Below are 27,299 nucleotides of genomic sequence, written 5' to 3'. Positions count from 1 at the left end.
CACCTGAGGACATGTTTATTGATTTAGAAAGGGGGAGAGAGAGAGGGAGGGAGGGAGGGAGGGAGGGAGGGAGGGAGGGAGGGAGGGGCATTGATGTGAGAGAGAAACATTGATCAGTGGCCTGTACATGCCCCAAGTGGGGATTGAATCCACAGCCTTTTGGTGTATGTCAGGACCCTCCAACCAACTGAGCCACCTGGCCAGGGCTCAAAAAGGACCTTTTAATGATCAAATCCAATGGTTAGTTCTTGTGGTCATATACTGCCTACTTCATATATGTTTTAGGAGGTTTAAATGAGGTATGAAACTCAACACTGTATCAGTGTTAACTTCTACCTGATTACACTGTAGCATCTGATAATGTTGGGCACCTTTATTTTCTGCAAACTTTCTATATTCTTGACTTCTACCCTTTTACCCCTCTGGCACTTACTTCCTTTACCCTTCAGTGGTCACACACCTCCTCACAGCTTAAATGTGGGCTTATTCCAAGGCTTTGGAGAGTGCAGGTATTCCCATGGCTTCTCAAATCTGTCTCCAACCTTGACCATTCTCCTGAACACCATATTTCTAGCTGCGTACTAGTATTTGTAATTGAATGTCATTACCAATATGCTAAAATGAGCATTTATTGCTTTTTTAAACCTCAATATTCTAAAATTAAACCATACTAGCAATGTTAAATCCTTTTTTAGGATGATAAGGATAAGTTTGTTTTTCATGTTAAGTTTAAGAAATAGAATAGTAAAAGACTCCTTAAATAACAACTGTACATGCTAACCAAACTAATGTACAGTTGGAGTGGAAAGAGCAAGCAGACACACATCAGCTTTCCCATCACAGTAAAGACATGGATTTGTCTCAAAAGCCAAAGCAGGTTATTGACACAATTCTAGTAAAGACATTATTATCACAGTAAGAGCATTGTCTATAGACTTTCTGAAAGAACTTCAAAATCCACCAGTGGTTCCTGTACCACCCTTAAGAACTACTGAATAAAGTCAACATGAACTAAGATGTTCTGTTCTTATTAAACCTTCAGTATTATCCTCAATACAATTAAAAACACCTAATTCTACTCCTGACCAAGGGACAGGAACCCTTGAAGGTATGGTGAGACATCAACCCTGGAAGTGATTGCTAGTGATTTAACTGCCAATAATCTCATCCAGCATTCCCAGGATTTATAACTTCCCCTTACCACCCAGAAGGCACTAATAAAATGTTAGCCTTCGCCCAGCCAGGCATGGCTCAGCAGTTGAGCATCGACCTAGAAACCAGGAGATCGAGGATCAATTCCTGGTCAGGGCACATGCCCAGGCTGTGGGCTCGATCCCCAGTCAGGGGAGTGCAGGAGGCAGCTGATCAATGACTCTCTCATCATTGATGTTTCTATCTCTTTCTCCCTCTCCCATCCTTTCTCTGAAATCAATAAAGATATATATATTTTTTTAATGTGAACCTTCATGGACATGGACAACAGTGTGGTTTTGCAGTGGGGATGGTGGGTGGGTGGAGGTGGAAGATGGCATAGAAAGGATAAATGGTGATGGAAAAAATAAAATAATGTGCCCAGGCGGCGTGGCTCAGCAGTTGAGCATCGACCTATGATCTAGGAGGTCTCAGTTCAATCCCAGTCAGGGCACATGCCTGGGTTTCAGGCTCCATCCCCAGCAGGGGGCTTGCAGGAGGAAGTCAATCAATGGCTCTCTTTCATCACTGATGTTTCTCTCTCTCTCTCTCCCTTTCTCTCTCTGAAATCAACAAAGACCTATTTAAAAAATAAAATAAAATAATATGAATCTTAAGTGCAGTTACTCTAAAAGACATGTAGATATCAGTCCTATATATGTTTCACTCACTGATTCAAAAAGAAAAACATTTTATTTTGAGCAAAGCAGGAAATGGATTGCTGACTGGCTGAGAAAAGATAAATTAATATTTAAGCAAGGGAATAAATAAATAAATAAATAAATATATAAATAACTCACCTCTAATGCTCTTTATTACATAACTTACAGATCAAACAATGCATCCCTAATATCTCTTATTGCTTATTTTTTAACGTATGTACTGTATGATTTATATATAGAACCAAATACATCACATTTTTCAGGATTATATACTACATTGATAATTGGGCTATTTAGTATAATCAAAATCCTTATAAACTCCATTAACACCTTACTTTTTTTTTAATGTCTTCTTTTCTCTTTGATATCTTTTTCATGATGATGGTTCTTTCATTTCCACTTTCTGTATAAATAATAAATAATCTTAAGAAAGATATATTATGGTGAAGGCCTGGGGCAGGGGGTGGGTACAGGGTAGGAGGGGTCAATGGGGAAAAAAGGGGACATCTGTAATAGTTTCAACAATAAAGATAAATTTTAAAAAAGAATGATCTATCATATTACTGAAAGAAAGTAACTATTATGATACTTGAGATAAAAGTATGTTATTTAAATTTTTTAATTTAACTGAAAATTAAGGAAAGAAATATGCTCTCACCTTTGGTATACAGTAGTTGATCACCCTAAGTATTTAATAGAAATTCTGTTTAATGCAATAAGACATGTAAAAGGAGCGGTATAACTATTGGAAAGCAGAAGACAAAATTATCCTTGTCTGTAGAAAATAGGTTTTAATATATAGAAAACCCAAGACACTCATTGAAAAAAGCTTAGACATAATTAGAAAGTTGTTAAGTGGCAGAATAAAAGAAAGTATGTCAAAGTTAATAGCTTTCCTATATGCTAACAGAAAAAGATCACTTCATAATAGCAATATAAAACATATTTCAAAATAACTAGGAATAACTTCAATTAAAATATGTGGGAACCTACTCAAGATCTAATTAAAACATATTCCCAGGAGGCAGGGAGATTGGTTAAGAAGCTATTATGAGTCCTGATGAGAGATGCTAGAGATCTGAATCAAAAAATGGAAATTGGAATGAAAAGTGGAGAAAGATTTGTTTATTACTAGAATTAGTGAGGTGATCACATTGTAAGATATAAAAATGTCACTCTGGATGGGTGGCTCAGTTGGTTGGAGCACTGTTCCACACACCGAAAGGTTGCGAGTTTGATTTCCGGTCAAGGCACATGCCTGGTTGCAGGTTTGATCCCTGTTCCGGGAATGTACGGGAGGCAACTGATTGATGTTTCTCTCTCACACTGATGTTTCTCTCTCTCTCTCTCTCTCTCTCTCCCCCCCTTTCTCTCTCTAAAGATAAAAAATATATATCCTGGGGTGAGGATTTAAAAAAATCTTTTTTGAAAGATATAAAAATGTCAAATCACTATAGTGTACACCTGAAACTAATATTGCATACTATCTATACTTAAATATATATTCATATATTTTATAATCCACTTAAAATGCTATTAATCTATTTTTAATACATTAATTTTGTAATTTCTTGAATTACCAAAGAAAAAAAGAGGTAGAATTCACAGGATGTGGTGAGCAATTACGTGTGTAAAACAAAGGAAAGAACCAAGGATTCCCGGGTTTTTGGCTTGAGTAACTGAGAGGTAGTAGCCACATTTCAATATTGTCAAAGTAGGAAAGTAGTTGGGGTAGGATTAATGAGTTCAGTTTTCCAGTGTTGCTTATGGATGCTTATGAGATGTTCAGATGAGAGATCCAGAGGTGATTAAAAATACTGAACAGCACTGGCCAGTGTGGCTCAGTGGTTGGAGCATGGGCCCCGAGTACCAAAGGGTCTTGGGTTCGATTACTTGTTGGCACATGCAGGAGGCAACTGATCGATGTCTCTCTCTTGCATCGATCTCTCTCTCTCTCTCTCTCTGTCCCCCTTCCTCCCTTTCACTCTCTCTAAAAAAATAAATGGAAAAAATATTCTTGGGTGAGAATTAACAAAACAAAAGAAAAATAAATACTGAATGGAAAAAATAAATAAATAAAATAAAAATACTGAATAGAAGAGGATCATGTCTAAGTTAGCTAAATTCTTTGTTTAATCAGTAAAAAAAGGTATTTAAGAGACTGATTTAATGACTCTTTTAAAAGAATCAACACCTTTAAGATTCTTCCTACCAACACACAAAGATTAGACACAACAGGAATAGGATGTTGGGAAAAGAAATTTTGAACTTACTTTCCATTCTTCAAGGACTTCTAAAAGGAACTTAAAATCAATACCTGGTTTATTCATGCCTACACCTCCAAATTTTATCTGCTAATCTATGAAAAACATTAGCAGTGGTAAGCCTATAGTTAAATTATAATAAATTATCGAATGAAAAGCTTATTATAGAAAAAATTATTAATCAAAAAAAATTTTACATACCTGGAGATGTTTCCAAACTGGTTCATTTATCATTCCATAAATGATAAAAGATAAATGATTATAAACAAAATATAGGATAAAATTGAAGATGTAGATGAAAACTGAAAATCTCATGTGAAATTAAGAAAGAATTATGACTCACACTTTTACCTTGTTACAGCAATTCAACTTTCTATGTTAGAAAACTCCCTCCAACAGTGAAACCCAATCTTTGCTTCAAGGATATTGCTAATTCACAATTCTTGCAGTTTAAGCTCTTTCTAAAAGATAAGAAAATTGAAGATTCACTATTTTTGTATCAGACCACCTAACAGTCCATAGTGAAAGGCTGAGAATTAAAGTCAAGTAGTTCATTCAGCCCTTTCTTGCTTAGCATTTAGAAATCCAGCAGTGCCTTTATCACTATGGTGATTCCCCAAATGAAAATTCCTCAGGTCTACTTTATGTTGTGTGTAAATTTAGTATTCAGTCACCTTGATTACTTCAGTCACATGCCATTTGGTCTCAGGAGTGTTAGAATAAAATTACAGAAAAATCTCTAGTGTGTGAAATGTCATAAAATGCATATTCTGGTATAGAGTAGTATTTCTTTGGTTAATTATGAGCTAACTAGAAATTTGTTGTTGTTTTTTAGTTTTCCCCCAGCTGCTACTGGAAATTGTTCCAAATGTGTTAATCTACTTTCCTTCCTTGGTAGAACTGAATTCAGTCCAAAATCCAATTTTATCTTTATTTTAGCACGTGAATCCTTTCTGAACTCCGTTATAGCAGTGTCTCTCAAATCATGTCCTTTCCAGACTTCTTTTGAATTGGGAAGCTATGCCAAAAAATGAAAGTCCCACACAAAGTTATGATGAAGTTAAGGCAATGGATAGCACTTTGTCAAAATCAAAATTTATTAAATATATGGCATCAGTTACCCTTTACTGGTATTAGGATATGGAAAACGTGAAATTTAACAAAACAAAAAATCTACAATTAGTTAAGTGTAACACAGCAGTATTTCACAGTATCATTACTTCCAGGTGTTCCATTACCTGACAAGATTAAAAATTAATACTTTTTTGTTAACTGTGATCCTATTTTCTAAAATCAAAAACTAGGAACAAGTGGCCCGACAAAGGATTTTCTGATGTGTGAATTTATATATAAGTCAATGTAAAATAAATTAAAAGCTAAAGGCACTAAAACCATCCCCTGCTCTCAGTACTAAGCCCTAAATCCTCATACCAGCTCCTATAGGTCAAGAAAGATTTGGATCCACTTCTCTTGAGACTTCTGGTACATAAAAATTAAATAAATGCCAAAACAGGTTACAAAAACCGTAGTATCTTTTAAAAGTTGACATATAACACACACAATGCAATGTAATTTTGCTGCTCTCACAAGTTATTTTACAGGATTTCTAAAACTACTAATTCATAGCGCAACACCAGCCATGAGGTCCAGAAACTTGGACACAGGTAAGGCCTATGATGGTCTTTTATTTAATCCTGAACATACATCTCCTTGCCTGTACTTAGTCTCCCTTGGAGAGAAACTGAAAGCGGAGGCCCTTTCCGCAAGTGAGGCCCAAAGGCCCCGCGCGCACGGCCCCACCCGAGCAAGCCCTGCCCGAGTCTTCAAGGAAACCTCCGACTACAGCCAGATCGACCTCTTTCTTCACCTTTGCCACCTACATCCTCTGGCTTTCCCAACCACCCCTTCACATACAGCATTATACGTTTAAAAGCCTGATTCAAACCCCACATCTTCCAGGAAGTTTTTTTCCCCCCTCGACCTCCGTGACCTCCAAAAGCCCTTCGCATTCGTAATTTTTGTTCATTACATCCCATCTTCAAAGTTCATCTTTCTGCTTACCCTAAAGACAGGGCGAGAGCTGGGCGAGCACTCACCTACCCCCCACCAACCCTAACTAGGCGTCCCACGCACAGCAGGCCCCCCCCCAAGGTAAAGGGCCCCGGGCTTGATGCAGATCCAGCGCGACAAGCGAACGGCCAGGCTCCGGAGACTACAAGTCCCAGAGGCCCGCGCGGGCCCGGCCCTGGTTACGCGGGCCCCCTGCCGGGTTTTTGTTTGTTTGTTTTCTTCCATAGAACACACAAAATACTGGAGAGTCTAACAGAAAAGGGTTGGGGGGCTTTAACCGGCAGTACGACGTCCACCTGAACGGCCAGCGCACTTTTTCTTTGTCTGGGCGGCGAAAGGAGAACGGACCTTCCAATGCAGACTAGGGGTCACCAACCGCCCCCTCACGGCCGCGGACCCGCTCACCCGACGTGCGCCGCCCCTTCCGCGCTCGCCCCCCGCGGCTTGACCCCCAAGGCGGTCAAGGAGCATGCGCGGTGCGGCCCCGCCGCCAGCCCGGTCCGGCGCGTGCGCAGAGCGTGCGCCTTAGCAAATCCCCGCGCTCGGCCCGGTTGACACGCCGCCTGGGCTTGCGGCTGGAGTGGAAGCGCCAGGTTTGGTCGCTCCGGGCCTCGCCTCGAGGCGAGGAGCCCGGCGGGAGCCTCCGGCTTGGATCCCCCGCCACCGGGGTGTGTGCCCCAGCGGCCACAGCTGCCCCGGGGGTCTGTTCTGGAAAAGGCCTGAGCGCGGGGTGGCCGGAGGCGTGGCGGCCTCGCACCTCTCGCGTCACGCTTGGGGTTCATTAGCCCCAAGGGGTGAGTCCCGGCGGGCCCGGGGCCGCTGGATGCGCCGGCATCCCGGGGGAGGACGCGCCCGGCCCGCCGACGGGGAGCGGGCGCTCGCGCCGGGAGGCGCGCGTGGAGGGCGAGCGGGCGGGCGGGCGCGGAGCTGCGGGGCGCCGGCGCGCGGGGCACCCCGCCACCTGCCCCTGCCCCCCGCCGTCTCTGCCCTTCGGCGGGCAGAGGGGTTCTTTGATTTCAGGTGCGTCGCGTGGGGCATCCCCAAGAGTGCCCCAAGAGTCGCGTTATAAGAGTTCTTCCTTCCGAGGCTTGCTCTTAGTGTAACCAATTTAATACTTTCAAAGTCTTAAAATAGGGAATGCCAGACCTCAGCATCTTCAAAATGATGTACCGAGAAAGGATTATAATTATGTCAACAGTGGACCTTCCCAGAAGCATAGGGATTTTTTATAAACACCAGTATAAGTGACAGCCGCCAGAAGAAATTGGGATTTGGGTAACAAAGGACCAGGACCAAGGTGTTCATTTTTGGCTAATCTCCAGTGCTAGAAAACAAGTGTTTCCGGAATTCTCGTGCATTCGGGGTTTATATACAACCTCTGCAGGTCCTGGTCATAACCTTTTGAAATTACTCAATTCTCCCTTATGGTTTGAGGTTGAAAAGTTGGTCCATCTGCACCTGGGTTTCCAGGGGCTAACAGTTGGTAACAGTTAAGCCAGAAATTTAAGTTTCATTTCGTTCATGATTAACTTAGCTCTATTCCATGATTATGAGTCTACATCCTAACCCCAGCTCACCGTCTTCTGTTGGACAACATAAGAGACAAGGGTGGTCAATAAAAATCTCTCACTTCCCTCAGGACTGTCTCTCTCTTACTGATGATGGTCTGGGTTAGGAGGATTATAGTATTCAGAAGAGGAAATGTAAAAGAAAAGGCCCCTTATTGGTTTCCTTTTTCTCCCATCTTGTCACTCGGTACCAAATGTGGGGTAAAGGTTACAAGTACCCTATGAGAAATTCGAGTATGCTTTTTAGTATAAAAGGGTAATATTGACTTATATTGAACTACTCAGTAGAATTCAGGTTGGAGTTTTGTTTTAAATTACCTAGTTTTTCTTACTTCCCCAACTTCTTCAGCTACTGTAGACAGTGTTACAACAGCTCTGAGGTATACAGATCACTTGGAGAGGCCTAGAAGAAAAATTTAGATAGACCCAAGAGACCTTGGGGGGGGGGGGGCAGGCGGAGAGGCAGATGACAGCCAACACAGGATTCCTCCTGCCCTCTTCCTTTTAACTTACCCACTAGTAACAGGCCTAAGAACAGGCATATTAGCAATTTGGATAAGAGGGGTCCTTAGCACAAAAAATAGTTATTTCTAGACACTATTGAATATTTACATTAAAAACCTACTAGAATTATCTCACAAATGTATATTTTAGTAGAGATTTATTAAAAGAGAGGTTGTAGGTTTAAACTTATGAAAAGCAAAAATTACAATTTAAAAGCTGGAAGAAGAGGGTGGACCTATCAAGAGAGAACATAAATAAGGATACTGATGCACAAATAGTGGTATGGACCAGCCCTCTAGCAGCAAACAGGGAGATGAACTAGGACTGTTACCTGGTTCCTCCTAAAATGCCCCTGAGCCCAACTGTTCCGAATGAAATGAGTCACATATCTCACCCTCAGGGAGCATAACCCAGACACTGAATAGAATGGTCTCAGTGTTCTACTGGGGACCTAGACAAAGGGCTGTGGGAGCAAAGGGAAGAAGCAATTTGTTCTGACTTGGAGATTTGGAGAAGACGTCACTGCAGGAGCATCTGAGCTGAACTTTGAAGGTAGGGTGGGACAAAGTATTCCAAGTTGAAAAAATAGCACCTGAACAGTGGTGGATGGAGAATCGGGCACGGATCAAAAGACTGGGATGGCGGAGCGGAAAACCACCAACAGTTTGAGTTGGGGAGCAGTGTGATTAGGTCTGCTTTTTATAAAGATTAATGTGGCGGTGATAGATTGGCAACAAGACCATCATTCCTGGTAACAGGTCTTTACTGGGGTGATAACAAGATTGGGAAGGGGAGTCAAAATGAAAAATGTTGCAAAGGCAAAATGGGTAGGTCCTATTAAGTTGATTCTGATCCTGGTTACTTGAGGCAGTGGTAGTATTAATTATGATAAAATGCAGGAGGAGGGACAGGTTTAGGAGGAAAAGTAGAGTTCAGTTTAGGTCATCCTAACTACACTCTATTCCCTACCTAGCTCCCAAGACTTTCTTCCCTTCTTCTTAGATTATAAGGAGTTATGTTGTTTCTTAGGTGACTGTATCACACTTGTCATGTTCACTGGTGAGCACTGCTATTCAACATACACACAAAAGGGGCATAAAAACAAAAAGTCAACTCAGATGCTGATGATGCCATCATTGTATCATTGATTTAAATTTATAAATTTATTTAAAATAGAGAAATGCAAAAGGTATAGCAATGCTTTTATCACATGTAGTCTTAAATGCCACTTTTCTAAAGAGAAGGCTTGTGAAGTTACCCCTGTCCCCATTTTTTAAAAATCCATTATACTTGTAATAAAACCAGTTGTGTTTCGTTGTATTAGATTCATGTGTAAATAGAAACTTGGGTATTTAACTATACATGGTCCTAAACATATAAACTAAGGACAATAAATAGATGCATGGTCTCTCAGAAAATCTGCCATTTTAGAATGTGAGGCTAACGTGGGAGCTTCCAGAGCACCCAGACTAAGGCAGTGGAAAGAAGCTGTAGGTCCATGACGTTTTGGAAGTAATGACATGTTTTTAAAATATTATTCCTTGGGAAGATAAGTAGATTAATTTACAGAAAACACACTTTACATTTTAGTTAATGAGACACTGTGGTAGATTGAAACCTGGGCCCTGTGCTTCACTCCTCTGCGTTAGAATTAATCATCCATGTCCTTTGCCATATGACTTGGCCATTCTTCCCAGTCTTTTTCCAACTTGCTAATGTTGGGCTTGGTCATATGACTTATTTTGGTCTGTAGAATGTGGATGGAAGTGACGGGCCATCCTGGCCAAGGCCTTAAGAGGTATTCTATGTTTTCTCTCAGTCTTTTGTGCCCCTGCCATTCAGCATGAGAACATGGTTCAGGAAACCACCAGGCAAGGACACTGAGACACATGTAGCAGGCCTGAACCTACCACCTAATAACAGAGCTACCCAGCTGACGTGCAGACCCATAAACAAGAAAATCAATGTTTATTATGGTAAGCCACTAAAACTTTGAGGTTGTTATCATTAATTTTAAAACTAAAACTAACAAACTGAAACATATGGTTAATGAGCACAGCTAACTAGGAGCAACTGTCATGTTTTAACAAGATAACACCGATTAGAATCTGAATCAGACAGGGACCAGACCAATTTGGATGAAATTTGGCTCATCTTTTAAACTGACAATAAAGGAGAATATATTTTAATAGTGATTTTACTATTTTTTGGTAAGCTTTGTGAACTATTAAGAGATTTACTTTATTTTAATATTCAAATATACATTTTGACTAAAATATAAGCATCAGAATTAGTTGTATTAATTTTGAATCCAGATTGAATTTTCCAAAGGTCAGGCATGTTTGCCTGAATAGCAGGCATCTCTGCCTTCACAAAAAAGGCAACAAAACCTGAAAAATAAAGTGAAATACAGGACTAGAATTTAAGAACAATGTTAAACTTAATATATAATAAATAATAGCAAGAAAGTTATAGTAACTATAGCTGTTTTTTTAAAAAGAAACAAAACACCCTCAAGACAAAGTCAAAGGACTATTACCTATGTCCTTTTGGCTTTGAATGTATTTTTAGAACTGTGCTGTCCAGTATGGTAGCTGCTAGTCACATGTGACTGTTGAGTACTTGAAATGTAGTTAGTCTTGACTAAGATGTATGGTAAGTATAATATACACACAACATATTTCAAAAGCTTAATATGAAAAAATAAACATTAATAATTTTTATATTAACTACATGTTGAAATGTTAATATTTTGGATATAGTAGTCATTTTATTAAGCCATCCATAGTTACTCAGTTCGATTGTACCATATTTTTCTTACAGAGGTCTAGACTGATACATTAAAATAAAGTATACTTTTTAAAAACTTTTATTTATATCACAATTTATATTTCTTATTAAGGTGAACATTTTATATTTCCCTTTCTCTCTCTGTCTCTTCCCCCCCCACACACACACACCCTAATTCAATTCTTCTGTCTACAGAAGTAACCACTTCTGATTTTTCCTCCTTTGGGTTCATAAAAAGTTTCCCACCTTCTAACGGAATGGGGTCACCAGAACCAAGTTTGGGTGAAGGTGCAAGAAGGAATGGTAATGATTAATAACCAGTGGGTTACCCAACATTAAAATAATTTGATAGTAATCTATTTGGCCTTCCTCATTCAGAATGGTGAAAAGCAGATTCCTAGATCTGCCTAAAAACCTTCTTTCCCTGCAACAGATTAGGTTGTGCCTTCTGATCATCTCCATGATTTGAGATTTATAATAAGTGGAGTTTGGCTCCCAAATACCTTAAAATTTTTTTTCTCTGATCCAGGCAATAAGACAGAAATGGAATAAGAAAAGATGTCAGTGCTTACAGAGGGAAATTTGTGACTTCTAACTCCAACTTGCTGAGGGGCAGTGTTTAGAAAAGAAAAAGCAATAAACTTGGAGCAGAGACATGAGTTTGAGTATCAGCTCTGCCATGTACTAGTCTGTGTGACCCTTTTTTGTAAAATAGAAATAATACTTAACACCATTGTGGGTTTTTGTAGGACCAGAATTGATCATGTGTCTGGTCAATATACAGTGCTTTGTATATTCAGACATAAGGAAGAAAAGAACTGCTATTGGCTCTATTTTTATGGCCTTTTATTTTCATTATTATCATCAACTATTTATTTGATTCTGACTGCTTTGCAGTGAGCAAGCAGTATAATTAAGAAACCAGGAGTATGGGAATCATTGATAAGCATCATATGTCATATATGTACACAAAGTACATAAACAGTATCAGTGTTGCCATGGCAGCCTTTGTGGACTTAAAGCAACATTAAATGCCCAGTCCATCAGGAAACAGTTCATCTGTCTACTTCCCTTTCCACCATGCCAATAAGCCCTGTACTCATGCAGAGTTAAGTGCATGCTTTGAAGTTACAAGGAGACCATCTAGTAGTATATTTGGGAGAGAAAATAATGGTTAAGTGCATGCCAGGCTTTAGCTCAGCCATTTGAGCAAGTGACTTAACTTCTCTGAGCCTCGCTGTTTCTATGAAGTGGAACGGTAGTACCTACCTTCAGATTACTGTGATCATTAAATGAGAAAACAAATGTAATGCACTTGGGCACAGAGCATAGTACACAACAAATGCTCAGTAAATACTAGCTATAACAGTATAGCTAACTACAACTAGAAAGAGGTTAAACATGTCCAGTTTGGCTTCTCATTCCTGGTCAAGGTACAACAAGTTCAGCTGTGGGTGTCAGGAAAGAAAATGTTCCTGTCACACACCACAGCTTTATTACACTTATATTCACCTGCATGTTGTCAAAAATGACTTGATTACTCAAGAGATGTAGGGATATTTGGCTTCTAGTTTGTGCAGAGCTTTTCCTCCTCCCCTCCACCCTGCACCACATCAGCTCAACAGTCATTTCCCAGAGCCATAAATGGAGAGCCTGGGGCAAGGTCAGAGTAACACTTCATCACTCCATCCTGCTCAAAAGGTAACTCTCAGACCAGTCATTAAAGAAAGGAGGTACGGGCCTCTTCATATTTCCGTGACAAGGTCCATAGCTGCCTCTTCTCCCACAAAATACTCCATGGAATAAGTAAACAGAACACATACCTGTGTGACAGGAGTGGCATCACTTTCAGATCTGGTTCCTGGCACATTTTGATGTGTAAATACCATGACAGGGAAAAGGCATGTCACACTACACTAATGCTACTCTCTCACTAAAGTAAACCCTGGGACAAGATATGGCATGGTTTTGAAACTCAGTAGCATCCATGCGATGCAGTTAGTTATATATTTGCCTATTATTTGAAAGGTTGGTGGTTTGAGTCTACCCAGGAATGGTCTTGTCTCCAGCCAGTTTCTTGGTGATGAAAACATTCTGGAGTTAGGTAGTGGTGCTGGTTGCACAACATTGTGAATGCAGTGCCACTGAACTGTACCTGTTAAAATGGTGAATTTTATGTTATATGTATTTTACTATAATAAAAACAAAACCCCAGTAAATTCAGTGGAGGATGCTTTTTCCAACCCTGCATTGTAACTATGTTTTTCTTCCTGATATGTATACACCTACCATGTAGTATATGCCCTGATATCTGAATGCCTATATGTACATCAGCTTTTTAAAAATCTCTGGCCTGGGTGTTCCACTCTGTAGCATTTTGGCATTACCCAGGAATATGTGACTTATCCACAGTACTGTTTTACATTGGATTGAGTATTGTATTAACTGCACAAGCATATAAATTCCCTTGCAAGACTCTTTGGTCCTAGGACATATTTGCCCAGTCTAGAAAATTCTCTGCCAAGGGCAGGCTGGAAACGGGATATGTGTCTGCCTTCTCCAAAGGCATTGTATGGCTTTAATAAATGGGAAACGAGAAAGGGTCTGTAAGAATACAGCTGAGATTCTTCTTTTAGCCAGCACAACCTCCCAGCGTAGGAGTCAGGATTCTGTTCTTCTGGACAAAGCCAATATTGTTCTTTTCTAAAGCAAAGATCATGAAAGATGGCAGGTTTTTAAGACCAACAGGAGCACAGAGTACAAAAAAGAAAGGGTCAGAGTGGGACACAAGAGACAGCATCTGCCGAGGAAGTTCTTGAGGCAGAAGGTGGTGAATACTTTCCAAGGAAAGACTTCAGCAAAGCCAAAGAAGCTTCATACAGGTCAAGACTGGCCTTGGTGAGCAAGGAAGATGACCTTGTACACTACTGTAAAGGAAAGTGCTCCCTGGACAAGTTTTTTCCTCACTCCAGCCAGCAGATTTCAGCTGCTCCTGCTATACCAAGTCTTTCCGGAAATATGAAGGATTGTGAAAGATAATCAAGGCTAAGATCATCAGCGCGACCAGGATCAGGGAGAAGAGGACCATGAGGGAGACATAGGTGGAATGGGGGAGAGGTGTGGACATCGGCTGCTCAGCTGGGATCATGTTGGTCAGGTTCAGCATGTAGCCCAAAGTCCATCCCACATCAGCATTCCGGATCTGCGAACAGTGAGGAAAATCGGTTGATTCTGGTCTGAGGATTAAGGGAGCTTTCATGCAACCCCACCCATAACGCTGAGCAACAGAAGGGGGAGAGCACCACATTTGGCTCTCTACAGGGATTGCTTCTACGTTCTAAACTGGGAATTTGGTTGTAGGGGGAATGGAGCAGGGGCAAGTGATGAAGAAGGATAGTTTGGAGCCTAACTACTATATTCCAAAATTCAGAGAGGACCTTAATGACAGCGTGCCCTATTCTCCTGCAGAACTTAAATAGAAGAATTTAAATAGGCCTTTGGAGATTTATATTCTTTTGTTATATGTGTGAATGTCGGGTCCAGGGTGGGAAAGGGAGGTGGGAGGTGACAGAAGGCAGGCAGAAGGTAAGAGAAGAATGATTGTCCCTGGCCTTTTACATCTGTGTCTGGACCAGGAATTTCACCCATATAAAACCCAGACTTTATTATTCAACTAGGGAAAAATGGGGAATAATCCCAGCAAGTCAGTCTTTACAAAAGTTGGAAGACTGCATATGCGTGAGAAAGGATTTTTATTAAATGACAAAACATGCTCTGACCCTGCCATCTTCCTAGGAACATTTTCCAGTTGCCTCAAAACTTATTGGAATACAAGTAGTCTATGAATAATAAGTAATTTTGGAAATGTTTTTATTACACGAGTTGTGCACAGTCATGGTGGAAAAGTTAGAAAGTATGGATAACCCTAAAAAGAATAAAAACCACCTATCCACCACTCAGAAGTTGCTATTATCATTTTGTGACACATTCTTCCAGTCCTCTCTGTGAGGTTTTTTTCTTACCAAAAAATGGAATTAAGTTGTATGTAGAATTACTCACTTAACAATACCTTGTAAAATCATCTTGTGTCTCAAGGAATTTCTGTAACATCATCACTGGCATGAACTGCCCTATATGTTCATTTTTACTCACTTTATCCATTACTTAATAAATCCTAGAAGTGGAGTAATTGTATAAAATAAGGTGCATATTTTAGGGCTCTTAACACATATTGCCAATACAGTCTCCCCAAAGGTTGTGCTGATTGATTGATTGATTGATTGATTGATTTAGGTAATCCTCACCCGAGGATATTTTTCCCATTGACTTTCCTTAGAGAGAGTAGAGGGGAGGAAGGACGGGGTGTGAGAGAGAAACATCAATGTGAGAGAGACACATCCACATCGACTGATTGCCTCCTGCATGCTCCCCAATTGAGGCAGGGATTGGGCCTGCAACCGAGGTACATGCCCTTGACCAGGAATCAAACCCATGATCCTTTGGACCTCAGGCCGACACTCTAACCACTGAGCCAAACCAGCCAAGGCAGGTCATGCCAATTTATATTCCAGCCAATATCGTGTGGAAATGTACCTTTCTCTGAACCCCTAACCAATACTGGGAATTCATAATTTGTGAAAAGCCCATTTCCCCTTATGGGGAAATGTGTGTGTCGAGGAAGACTCCAGAGTTAGAGGTATCACTTAGGGTTTAGAAGTACTGGCTCATTCATTGGAGTTCAGAGAATATAAATCACTTGTAAATTTGACATAGACACATCTCTCAAACAGACAAAATAAACTGATGGAATGGAAGAAAGCCTGGGATATTAGAATGAGGGAAGATTTTGCATTTGAATTAGCAAGGTCAGTCTTGGCAAGAGTGTAATGAAACTAGTATCCTCAAGGCTGCTCCAGTCCTCTGCCTCAATGTTTTGTTTTGTATTTAATAAAGGGGGTAAGTTGTTTTGCCATTACTGAATATGGGCATAAGCAGAGAAATACTGTTGATATTTTTCAAACATGAGTCACCCAGGAGCCATGCAGGGGATGTAAATGTTTCTCTGTGCCTGGGTACCTGCAGGTGGCGCTATGGTAAAGCACAGCAGTGATGCTGCTGCTGCTTTTTCTTTCTTTTTTCTTCAAAGCTCACACTAAGCCTGGCTTCTAAGCAAAAACCTCCATTCACAGCCACTCATCCCCTTCTTCACGCTGAGTTTTCAGATTGGTCAACCTTGAAGCTACAGACAACAGAGCCTTCACCCCTTATGAGAAACCATGATCATCGTTTCCAGATTCATGGAAGGGGCCTTGAGGATGGATGCTGAGGTCCGCACACAGAATCACCGTGGCTACTAAAATTGTTACTTTAATATCTCCCTTTTTTGTTTTATAAGGAATTTGTCACTGTTATGTAAGCAGAAAGGAGAGCCAAAAGTGCAGGTGGCTCTCCTTAGACAGGATATCCACAACTGGCTGGTCCACAAACCCAGGAGGGTTTGGCACAAAATGCCAGCGTGGGTTAGAGGTGAAGTGTAGAACAGGACTTCAGGCCAAAACCTAAAAGAAGGTTGACTCCTACTTCTTTCAAGCCCAAAGCTGCTTCAGCCCCAACAACCCAATCTTCCCCCAATCCAGCAAGTTCCCAAATTACCGTGTCCATGAAATGAATTTTCTCCCAGGAATCAGGCGTGAAATGATAGCCGCTCTGAAGGAGAGCGACAATGTAGGTTCCAGCAAAGCAGTATTCACTCAGGTACTTCTCCTTCACGTTACCAAAATGTTCCTTCAGCTAGAAGTGAAGGGGAGGAAATATCACACTTGTACAACAGGCACCTCTCCAAGCTCTTTTCCAGTTGATCAAGAGAGGAAAAGCCCCAGCTCATGCAGACCCGAAAGCTGGCCTCTCCAGAGGGCTTTGGGAACAGTGCTGCGCTCCTTCAGTGGGTGCAGGGGTTTGTAGTTTAGGGTCTGCTTAGGGGACTTTTCCTCTGTAATAAGTACTCCAGGGAAAAAGTCACTTATGTCTAGTGGGTCAGAAACACTTTCATCCCTTGTAAAACTTGAGGTTTGCAATCAGATTAGCATATTAAAGGTGTGAAAAATACTGCATGAAAGGAATCCATTAATCTTTGTTTAATCTGAGTTTTCTAGACACTCTTGACCAGACTCTGATTCAGGGCCTCCATAAGCATCTTAAGGAAATAGTGTCACAAGGAGCCACTCAGTTTAATCTCTGGACCAGCAGCATCAGCTTCCCGTGAGCTTGTTGATCCTCAGCGAGAACGGCCAACACAGAATGTGGTCACGCACATGGTAAAGTCTGAAAGCTTTGGAACGCAGTTTAGGAAGCATGTTATTCAGGATCGCTGCAAGTGCCAGCATCTCACCTGTCCTCTGTCCTCACCTGACCTCTTTTTTTTGCATCTGAGTTACGCAAAGGGGTTGAGCCCTTCATGTGTTTACTCACCCAGCTCCTGGAGGAAGCTATTAGCACTGCCTGCCAACCCTGGCCGTTACCTTGCCTAGCTGTTGTGAGCTTACACCCAGATGCCCACAGCTTGCTCCCCTCCCTTTCTCCCCTCTATGGCCTCGCTCAGCTTGAGTTCTGCCCTGCTCCCCAGCCCCTCAGCTAGGCTTCCATCCTGCAAGCCCTAGGAAGAGAGAACTAACATTTGTTAAGCACATCCTAATAATTATGCCAGAAGTTTTATAAGTAGGACCTCCTGGCTGCCTGCCTGCCCTGCTTTTGCTCAGATTTCTCTCCCTTCACAAGGAACATCCCATGTCTAAGCCCTAACTGCTGGCTGGAGTCTGTTTCTCACTTGGCTCTTGCCAGCCCTCAACCCCTGGAAAATAAAAATTCCACACCTAGTTCCATGACAGCCTTGTCCTGATCTGATGGAATTCTTCAAGTGACCAAGCTTGTAACCTTTTTATTACGGTTCTTGAAATTACTCTTTGATCAACTCCTCTGCATATGACGTTCTCCTGAGACCTTGGTGTGACATCAATTGACTTTGCCTGTCCAGGTCCCTACCCCTTTCTTTCTACACTATACTTTTCTTCTGTCAAAATACCTCTTCTCCCATTTGATATAGTCTTGGCAGGCCTGTCAAAAAACCCCCGTGGGATACAGAATTCCCAGAATCCACTGTTGCAACCTGATAGGTTCTTGAAGGCTTGCCTTGCCCATCCCTTGGGGGAATGTCATTTTGGCCTAATTTCCCTGAATTCTTTAACATTCCCATCCCCCTCCTCGTTCTGGGAAACCGTACATTGGCTATGCAGTCTAACTTGCTGAGGATTAATTATGGTACTAGCCAGCAATATTGAAGCCAAAGGCGTCTACCTGGTTCATCCAGAATTGATCATGCGTGGATTCTTTTTAATGTTAAAATTGACATAAAATATTTTTCAGGTGTACAACATAGTGATTATACATTTATGTAATTTACAAAGTGATCACCCCAACAAGTCTAGCACCCATGTGACACCATACATTATTATTGATTATATCACCTGTGCTGAACTTTACATTAAGACAGGTTGTATTTCTTAATTCCCTTCACCTTTTACATCCCAGAATTGGTCATGTTAATGCTTGTGGACTCAATACTATGTGCTCTCCAAATGGAGCAATGGTTTGCCCTCCTTTGCATTTTACTTCCCCTGCCAAAACAAGGCCAGACAGCATTATTATAGTATGTATAGAGCACCTAGCCCACTTTTCAGCACATAATATATGCTTAACAATTGTTAGTTCTCTGTCTGCCAGAGCTGTATAGAAGGAACATTCCCAAACTAAAGTCACACTGGGGTAGTGGTCCTTCCTCAAGTTGAAGTTAGAAGGCAAAGAAGAAAAGAGTTACCCTGTAACAGAATCTCTGACATACAAAAAACTATGCTTTCCATACAGATGGGCAACGCAGTTAGAAAAAGCACTGGGTTATGACACCCATCTCAACATTCTAGGCTCTGGGTGAGGGTCTGGGTCTCACCCATGGGCAACTCCATCTCCATCTATCCTGTATTCCCACATCCCTCCCTCACCAAATGTTTCAGAATTTCTCCCAAATACCGGCCTTTCTGAGCTTTCTTCCAGGGTCTCAGCCTCTAAGCAATTCCTCATGTGACTTATCTGAGCAGACCTACAGGCCTGCTTACTGTAAGATTCCCAGCCTAATGTAATCTGAGGAAATAAACAGTAGATGAGAGTAAGGAAAGAAAAACCTGACAAAGCTTTCACTCGGAATAAGAAATAATTTTTTCAAAGAGCAGCTTAAATCTACTTTCTCGGCAGCCTGATGTCAAATTTCCTCGACTCCAAGGTGTTCATCTTCCTCCACGGACCACCACCAACAGCAAAATGCCTCCCCTGACTGTTTTGTGAACCATAAGGTGCTGGGGCATATTTGAGCAGGTCTTTCAAAAAGTCCTGAATACCCTTTCTTTTTTTAACTCAGACTAAATACTTAGGGAGAATTCCAAACCTCCAGGCTCTTGCACAACCTTCCTTCCCCGTTTGTCAGTGCAGATGAGAATAGCATCCATTTTTAATTAATTGCATTTTTTCAGAATGAAAGCACCATTCCCTTTTGCAACTGTGTCAACTTAAAACAGCTGCTGTTTTGCTGTTTTAAAACAGCAAACCCCTCTATCTGCCTTTTTTTTCTTTTTTTTTTTAATCATAGTAGACCCCATAGCTCTCTTCTTCCCGGAAACTTTCAGCAAATAGTGCCAAATCTTGAATGACTCAGTGCCTCAGACAAGAAAAAGTTTGTACTTCAGATTTATGAATAAGTAGGAGATATCTTGGACCCGGGCAGTGGTATCTGTGGCAGGTTCTGTGAATTGCCCCTCTTTCTTGTTAATAAAACTGATTTTGGTGTTTGGGTAGGGGAGTGGGTGACAAGGTGCCCGGCTCCAAAAAGCAGCTCATGATGGATCTAAGGCTCTAAGCCAGTCATAAAATCCTGCACCCAGTTCTCCCAGCCAGTCCTGGCCAATGAGATATAAGAGAAACTGCTAAGGAGCTTCTGGGATAGTTTTTGCTTTCCTGTAAAAAGGAATGGATGTGTCTGGCTCCACCTTTCTTCTGACCTTGAACATAGCTGTGAACCCTGAAGCTAGGTCTTGTGTCCATCAGAAAATAGGCACAACAACAGAACGGAAGAAGTAATGGCTGAGAGAGTCAAGCCGCTGACCCCATGCCAGCAGCTGCCTGCTGCCAGACTTCCCGTCAGGTGAGGAAAACTAGACCTTTTTTGTTGAAGCCATTGAAAGCCAAGTCATCAAGAAATGCCAATGAACTCATTTCTGAGTGCCCCCTTGGGCTTCCCTAACATGTTTGCTGTATCTTGGTCAAATCAGCACGACTTGAAGGGCAAGACTCACCTCCTCCATGCTGTCAAGGGCACAGAACAACAGTAACAGCTGCTGTTTCTAGTCTTACCTCTTCCCAAGACCGAGAGCAGAACTCTTCCATCATGTCAGTCATCTGTTTCAGAGAGTGGGGTTCCTGTGATGTGACATTTAAAAACTTCATCACATAGTAATAAGCTGAAAATGCCTGCAAGAGAAAATGCAGAGTTTTGCAGTGTCCAGCACAGAGGGGCAATGACTCACTTTCCAAAGGGCCGTACCCTTAGTGAAGCTGCCTGGAAATCTCTCTTGAATCGATTCACAGGATTTTTGATATTTCAGACCCTAGTAGAGGGGTCACTTTGCAGCTGACATGCATTTCTGAGCCAGCTGGTAGCTAATCGTCTCTATAATTTTAATGGGAGAGTCAGGGAGAAAGAAAGATGGGAAAAGAAAAGATACGAAAAGAGGAAGAGGTTACAAAAATCCCATCTTCGAAAAACTATTTTATATGAATTTTTTAATAAATAAAACCTGGAAAATTCTATACAAGGGTATTAAGTCTTACCTCTGAATGGCAATTATAAGATGTTTTTTGTACTGCTTTCCTCAAATAGTCAATCTTTAACAAATATTTACTGCAGATTTATCATGAGCTAGGCACAACTGAAAAGTTTTTAAAAACTATTATCATCAAAAATGAGAACTACAAAAGTTATGAGTACAAATGAGTAAAAGGGAGACATTTGATTAAAATCACCTAAATTTTATCACTTAGTGACAACTAGTATTAAATATGATATAGACAGCATATAGTTGGGTCTTGTAGACAACAGAGTTGAATCTTTAAACTTTCTGTATAGTCTTAGTCTTTATAATTAGCATTATTAATTTTTATAATAAATATTTCCTTAAATTATTATTAATAATTTCAAAAGACTTTCTGAAATTAGTCCTAGAGCTAATTCTACCAGCAAAAGGCTTAATGAGTTAAGCGCCTCATTGAAGAGTTAAGAAATTCTCTTCCTTTTGCTAAGGTGTGATATTTGCTTTTTAAATAAGTAAAAATTATTTTTAAAACATGAACAAACAGAAATTTTCTATAGGTGAATTTAGCGAAATATTGAGCCTTCAGTGCAATAAATAGCAATTGAGTCAGCAGGGCCTCCTGGTCCATGTCCTCCCCTACCCCCAAAGCTCTGTGTGTCATGGGCTCTTGAAAATTTTCTCCTGACATTCAGAAGCCTGCCCTTAGCATTTCAGAATCCTGTTCTTATTCATTCCTCAAAATATGAATGTTGCCCTCTTTGTTTCTTTTCTTCAAAACAGGTAACACATTATTATTACAAGTTAAAAATGAAAGTCTCTTCTTAATCTAACCATTCCCTAGAGAAAAATATACTTAACAATTTACTGTTTAATACCTGTAGAATATATATGTTAAAATATTAAAATACATGTATACATTTTTACATAAATGTGATCATTCTAGATATATTTTATAATCCTGCTTTGTTTCACTTGATAATAATACATCATGGGCAAGTTTCTATGTAGATTTACTTTATCCATTTAAATGACTATAAAAGGTTACTATGTATGGATGGAATTTACTTAAATAATCTCCTTTCATGAGTATTTAGGCTTTCTAATATTTCACTGTTATAAATATGCTACAATATACTTGCATCTTTGTACCTTTGCCTTGGGATAATTCTCTTGGGGTAAAATGTTTTCGTAGAAGTATCCACTAAAGTACATGAAAAAAAAAAAAGTTCATACAGCAGTTCATAATAGTCCCAATTGGAAACAACTCAAATATCCATTAACTATAGAAGGCCTAGATAAGTTTTAGTGTATTCATGCAAAGGGATACATTCAATGAAAGAATGAACCATTGCTACATGTAACGACATAGATAAATCTCAGACAATACTGAGTAAAAGAAGTCAGAAAAAAAGAATACACACTGATTACAAGAATTGGCAGTGCTCATCTATGGCAACAGGTGTCAGAGTAGTGGTTGGCTTCGGAAGGGGGTGGTTATCAACTGGGAGAGTGGACAAGGCAGCCTTTTAGGGTGCTGGGAATGTTCTGTATCTTCATCTAGATGAAGGGCTCATAGGTGAGTCCCTTAAAACTATCAAGCTGTGGCCTTAAAATGTGCGCACTTTATTGCAGGTATGTTAGGCTTCAATTTTAAAAATGGAGGTGAGCATATTTTAAATATCCATACATATCTTGTCAGATCCTCTTTCAAAACAGTTGGATTACTTTACAACTGTAGGAGATAACTTTTTTTTACCCTAGAGCTTAAAATATGTTCTTTTACTATGAGTCCCAGAAGTGGTCCTTTATATGCTCATCCAACAGGGTTATTCATTTCTTCCAAAGCCTGCAATTATTTTCTTCCCAAATTCCTGAACCAGATTTTCATCTTCAATCTTCCTAAAATGATCACCACTTTCCTGTACTATAGAAGTATGAGGTTATGGATCATAAACCTCAAACAAAAGCATATAAAGATAAAAAAGATGATCTTTAAGCTTGGGGAAAATGCTTCTTGAATACCAGAGGCAAGTCTCCTGCCTGGTTTACATGGGAACCCACTGAACTACTTTCAGGTCTCTGAACACACTTTATTCCTTCCCACCACCAGGGTTCTGTGCATGCTGGTCCTCTCCCTAGAACATTCCAAATACTAAAGTTCTTTTCCTGTGAATATACAATATTCCAGGCACTCTGGCAGGCCCGAAATGAGAAGATGAAAAAATAAACCGTCCCTGCCTTCCAGGGCCTTAGGACATACAGGGAAGACAGACATGTCAACCTATAAAGACAATACTCATTCATGTCAGCCAAAATTTGTGCAATTTTTACCTACTTAGAAATGCAATTTCTGTTCAGTTTAAGTCAGTCGATTTCAGTACAGCAGTATATCCTCTCTCAGTTTTTTTTCTTATTACCCAACTTCCTCCCTGCTCTCCCAGCTTTGGAGAGTCTCCCAGGGAGCCCTTTGTCCACTCAGACATGGCTTCTGAAACTGTGCTCATTAAAATCATCAGTAACCTCATTACCAAAATCAACAGTCTTTTTTTTTCATTTCCATCTCTTCCTGGACTTTTGGCTGCCTATCATTCATTCATTCATTCATTCATTCATTCATTCATTCATTCATCCATCTGCTCATTCAACATTCACTGGGTACCAACTGTGTTCTAAGCGGTGGTGGAAGCAGATGAAGTCCTGCCCTCTAGCGGAAGGCAGCCGAACTCCAACAAATAACAGGTGGTGCACGATGGATGGAGGTAACTTTTGGTGCATGCCCCACAGACATAGAGCCTTTGTGCAGAGAAGCCCACAGGGGAGGCACAGTTCATTTGTAATTTCTTCCAGACCCCTGTATTTCAGGGGACGTTTTTATCATGAGAACTGTTGCCTGTTAACGTAACCGACATTCCACCTTTATCACGTTTCCAGGGAAACAAATCCAGAACGTTTACCTAAAGTCAAATGTGTCCATAAAGGAAGAAAAAGGATTTCTTAAATCATTTTCCAAAGGCCCGATCAAAAACATATTGATAGCACTCTGGGGGGGGGGGGTAAACGAAGCATTGTAGTCACAGGAGGAACTGGCATCACAGTCCAGCCTCAGGACTCTGCCCCAAACCAACCACGTGACGCTGTTCCCTTACCCCCACTCTAACTTGGTCGCTCAGCCTAACTTGCTTCTCTAACTTGTATTACTAAGTATCAGGTTGTCTCTGCCTGGCAGGAAGCATTTTAGAGGCAGAGGGGGCGTCAGTTGCGGGTCATTTGTCTCTGGCATATGTGTCTGTGTATGCTTTCCACACGGCCAAGCAGGCCTGACCTCTGACCCCTGGGTGGCATTCGCTCCCAGCCACCGCCCTGCCTTGGCTCATGGTTCTACTTTAATCTCTAGCTTTCATGTACTTTCTGTTTTAGAGTAAGGGTCTAATGTGGAGTTCATAGGTCCACACCTCAAGGGATCATGATGTCTTTTAAATTGTAGGCAAAGATTTTGGCATTTCTGCTTAGAAGACCCTTAGCTTTCCTCACATTCTTCAAAGAGCCTTGTGATCCCTTAAAGAGTTAAGACATTATGCTAAGTGAAAAAGCCACTCACAAGGGGCAAATATCCTACAATTCCCCTTCTAGGAGGTACCTGGAATAGTCAGATTCATAGCAACAGAAAGAGTGGCAGTTGCCAGGGACTGAGGGGAATTAAGGAGAAAAGAGGAGCTAATGTGTAGTTTAAGGGATGGCGTTTCCGTTTGGGAAGATGAAAAAGTTCTGGAGATAGATGGTGGTGACGGCCGTACAATAACATAAATATACTTAATTTCACAGAACTGTACACCGAACTGTACACCTCAAAGTAGTTAAAATGGTAAATTTTCTTTTATGTGTATTTTACCACACACACACACACACACACACACACACACACACACAGAATGACTGGTCTGGGCAGCCTAAATATTTTGCTTTTAGCTGTTGTCTTCCCTTTGCAGGTTATGATTTAGAGTCCTCTCTCAAAACAGAATCAACTAAGCAATATGCAACCATGGAATAATGTTATTATATAAGGTACAGAAAATAAAACAAATAGGGCCTTCTTTTAGAAACACCTGAATCAAAAGTGAAGTAATGTTTTAAATCCCCTCTCCTTTATGTTTTTTAAAGTTTCCAAGATAACCATGTTACTTTTACACACCCACGTGCGCACACACACATATGTACATATTTCTCTGTAGCACAGCAGAAACCAAGTCTTAGAATCAAGTGCAAAACCTGCTCTTCTGAACTGGGGATGTATCTATTCATCCTTCTTCCTTAGACAGTTGTGTCCAGAATGAGGTCATCTATTTTCCTCCCCTGCTCCAGGACCAGTTCATTCATATTATATTCATCCTACATGCCTACATGCTAGTTTTCCTGTCTGTATGTGTTCTTCAGAAATCCACTTTATTGGGTTTACTATCTAAGATGGCCTCTTAAATCCCTTGGAAAAGTCTCTTCTAAAGTGGAATGTTGCTTATGCTGACATGCATTGGAATGGAACCCAGAAAAATAAGGTGTTAATGGAATGGAGTAATAGAGTTTAGGGTTAATTTTTTTCCCCCTTGATTTATGCATAGTGTATAAACAAAAGAAACCTTGTCCTTATTTACAATGCTTCCATTTTTAATCCCAAGAATTATGTTGAATGACAAAACCCACTTTCTTCTTTTAATACCCCCAGGAAGATACACTGCTCGAAGTCAGGTGGTTCGAGTACACATTAGATGGCTCAGGTTTCTTCCTATGGTTGTGGTCGGTGACTTCTTAAATGTCTTTAAGGGGAAAAAAATCATCCTGATCCTACTCTTGGGGTAACACTTTGAAGATCAATCCATCAGATCTTCTTTTCCCAGAATGGACCCAAGGGTAATGGGGGGGGGGGGGGGGGGGGGAGAATGCTGACTTAGCTCTAGGAATTCCTGACTTCACCTTTAGATGCAGGTGGGATGCCCTCCCATTGAGGTCAGGCTCTGTGACCAGCTCCCTGATTTCCATATTAGGAGTCAACCTTACTTTATAAATCGTTACTTGGTGTCTATTACCTATAGGTCCATATTTAAGGAACAACTCAGAATAGGACATCTTCAGAGATCATAGCATCTACAGGTCAGCTCCTCATCTTTTTTCATTTGCTAGCTTAGACAGCCAGTATTTATGGAAGGTGATTTGAAGAATATATGTCTCTCTCCTCTTCCACCTACTCTGAATTCTTTTCTTTTATCAAGATGAGTATCAAAAACCTATATTGCCTCAGTCTATCACAGAATTGCTATCACTGAGTTGGCTTTTTAATACTATGCTTCTGGGTTAAAGTTTCCATAAAAAAATTTTAATTGCAATTTTAAAAAATATTGTCAAAGACATTGTCTAGCAAAATGTCCTTTGTAAAATATCCTTGGGATTCAATTTTGGAATAGCCCTGCTTTGGCCTAAGACTGGATATGCTGGGTATAATGAAAATTATGTATCTGATTATGTCTTATTTTTCCCCTTGGCTACTATGAAGCTCAGAGCTAAACACACACACACACACACACACACACACAGATACACACATGTATGTATACATATGTAAAGAAACACATTTTTAATGTTCGTCAGTTCAGGTTCCCTATTGAATTTGTTTACACCCTTTCTTGTTTATATAAATGATACAATGTGATCCTTTTAAAGATTCCTAAATTACCACATAAGTAATTCCTCACAGATGTTCCCTCTTCCTTTTTGGTGTTTCTTATTTGCCTACAAATTGGATTCTGTCTAGCAACCAAGGCAACAGTGTAGCCAAACTGAAAAGAGTACTGACAGTTCTTAATATTTCCTTCTTAAAACTAAGAATTAGCTCATCAGTGCTAAATGCAATTGTGGCAAAAATCACCTCCCTGGAAACTCCCTGAGGCTTGAGAATACCCAGGCTAACAGGTTTTGGAATTAATTAAAATACAACTAAATTTTGTATTATAAATAGTTACACTTCAAGATGCAGGACTTGGCAATGGTAACTTCCTGCAGGAGTGAAGGCCTAGAATGAGGTCTGTTAGGACAAACCTTTTTGAGGGTTCACCTGGTGCTATAGTATGTTAACTTTTTGCTATTTGCAGTGGTAAGGTGGAGCTGGCACTTACCCACTAATGGGAGCTAATTGTTAAAAGTTCAGGAGTTTTGCGAGCCAGTTGATGCCATGTAGATAGCTTAAAATAGGCCATGGTGGGAGTATTTACACCATGCAAATTGGCAAATGCTACAGATCAGCCCCTCCATCCCCAGAGAACTGGTTGTAAGACATTAATCAGTCCATCTCTG

At 40.6% G+C, this 27,299-nt stretch overlaps 2 protein-coding genes across 2 annotated transcripts in view; both read right to left on the bottom strand.

Annotated features, from left to right (window-relative positions):
- Positions 1-2,230, bottom strand: part of CC2D2B (coiled-coil and C2 domain containing 2B) — a 63,609-nt gene extending 61,379 nt beyond the window's left edge. The window contains exon 1 of the mRNA XM_087824151.1: positions 2,189-2,230. Within this exon, the coding sequence (XP_087680277.1) occupies positions 2,189-2,230 (42 nt within the window). The remainder of the gene's footprint in view (positions 1-2,188) is intronic.
- Positions 2,231-13,592: 11,362 nt separating this feature from the next.
- The window catches only part of ENTPD1 (ectonucleoside triphosphate diphosphohydrolase 1), an 82,988-nt gene continuing 69,281 nt past the window's right edge, over positions 13,593-27,299 (bottom strand). The window contains exons 8-10 of the mRNA XM_016220035.2: positions 20,503-20,619; positions 16,702-16,839; positions 13,593-14,251 (exon numbers count right to left, since the gene is read on the bottom strand). Coding sequence (XP_016075521.2) covers positions 14,045-14,251; positions 16,702-16,839; positions 20,503-20,619 — 462 coding nt within the window. The 3' untranslated portion in view covers positions 13,593-14,044. The remainder of the gene's footprint in view (positions 14,252-16,701; positions 16,840-20,502; positions 20,620-27,299) is intronic.

This window comes from Miniopterus natalensis, chromosome 14 (assembly GCF_054644295.1).
Source record: "Miniopterus natalensis isolate mMinNat1 chromosome 14, mMinNat1.hap1, whole genome shotgun sequence".
NCBI classification, from domain to species: domain Eukaryota; kingdom Metazoa; phylum Chordata; class Mammalia; order Chiroptera; family Miniopteridae; genus Miniopterus; species Miniopterus natalensis.
The sequence above is the reverse complement of the archived record's forward strand: the minus strand, read 5'-3'. Positions and strand labels throughout refer to the sequence as shown.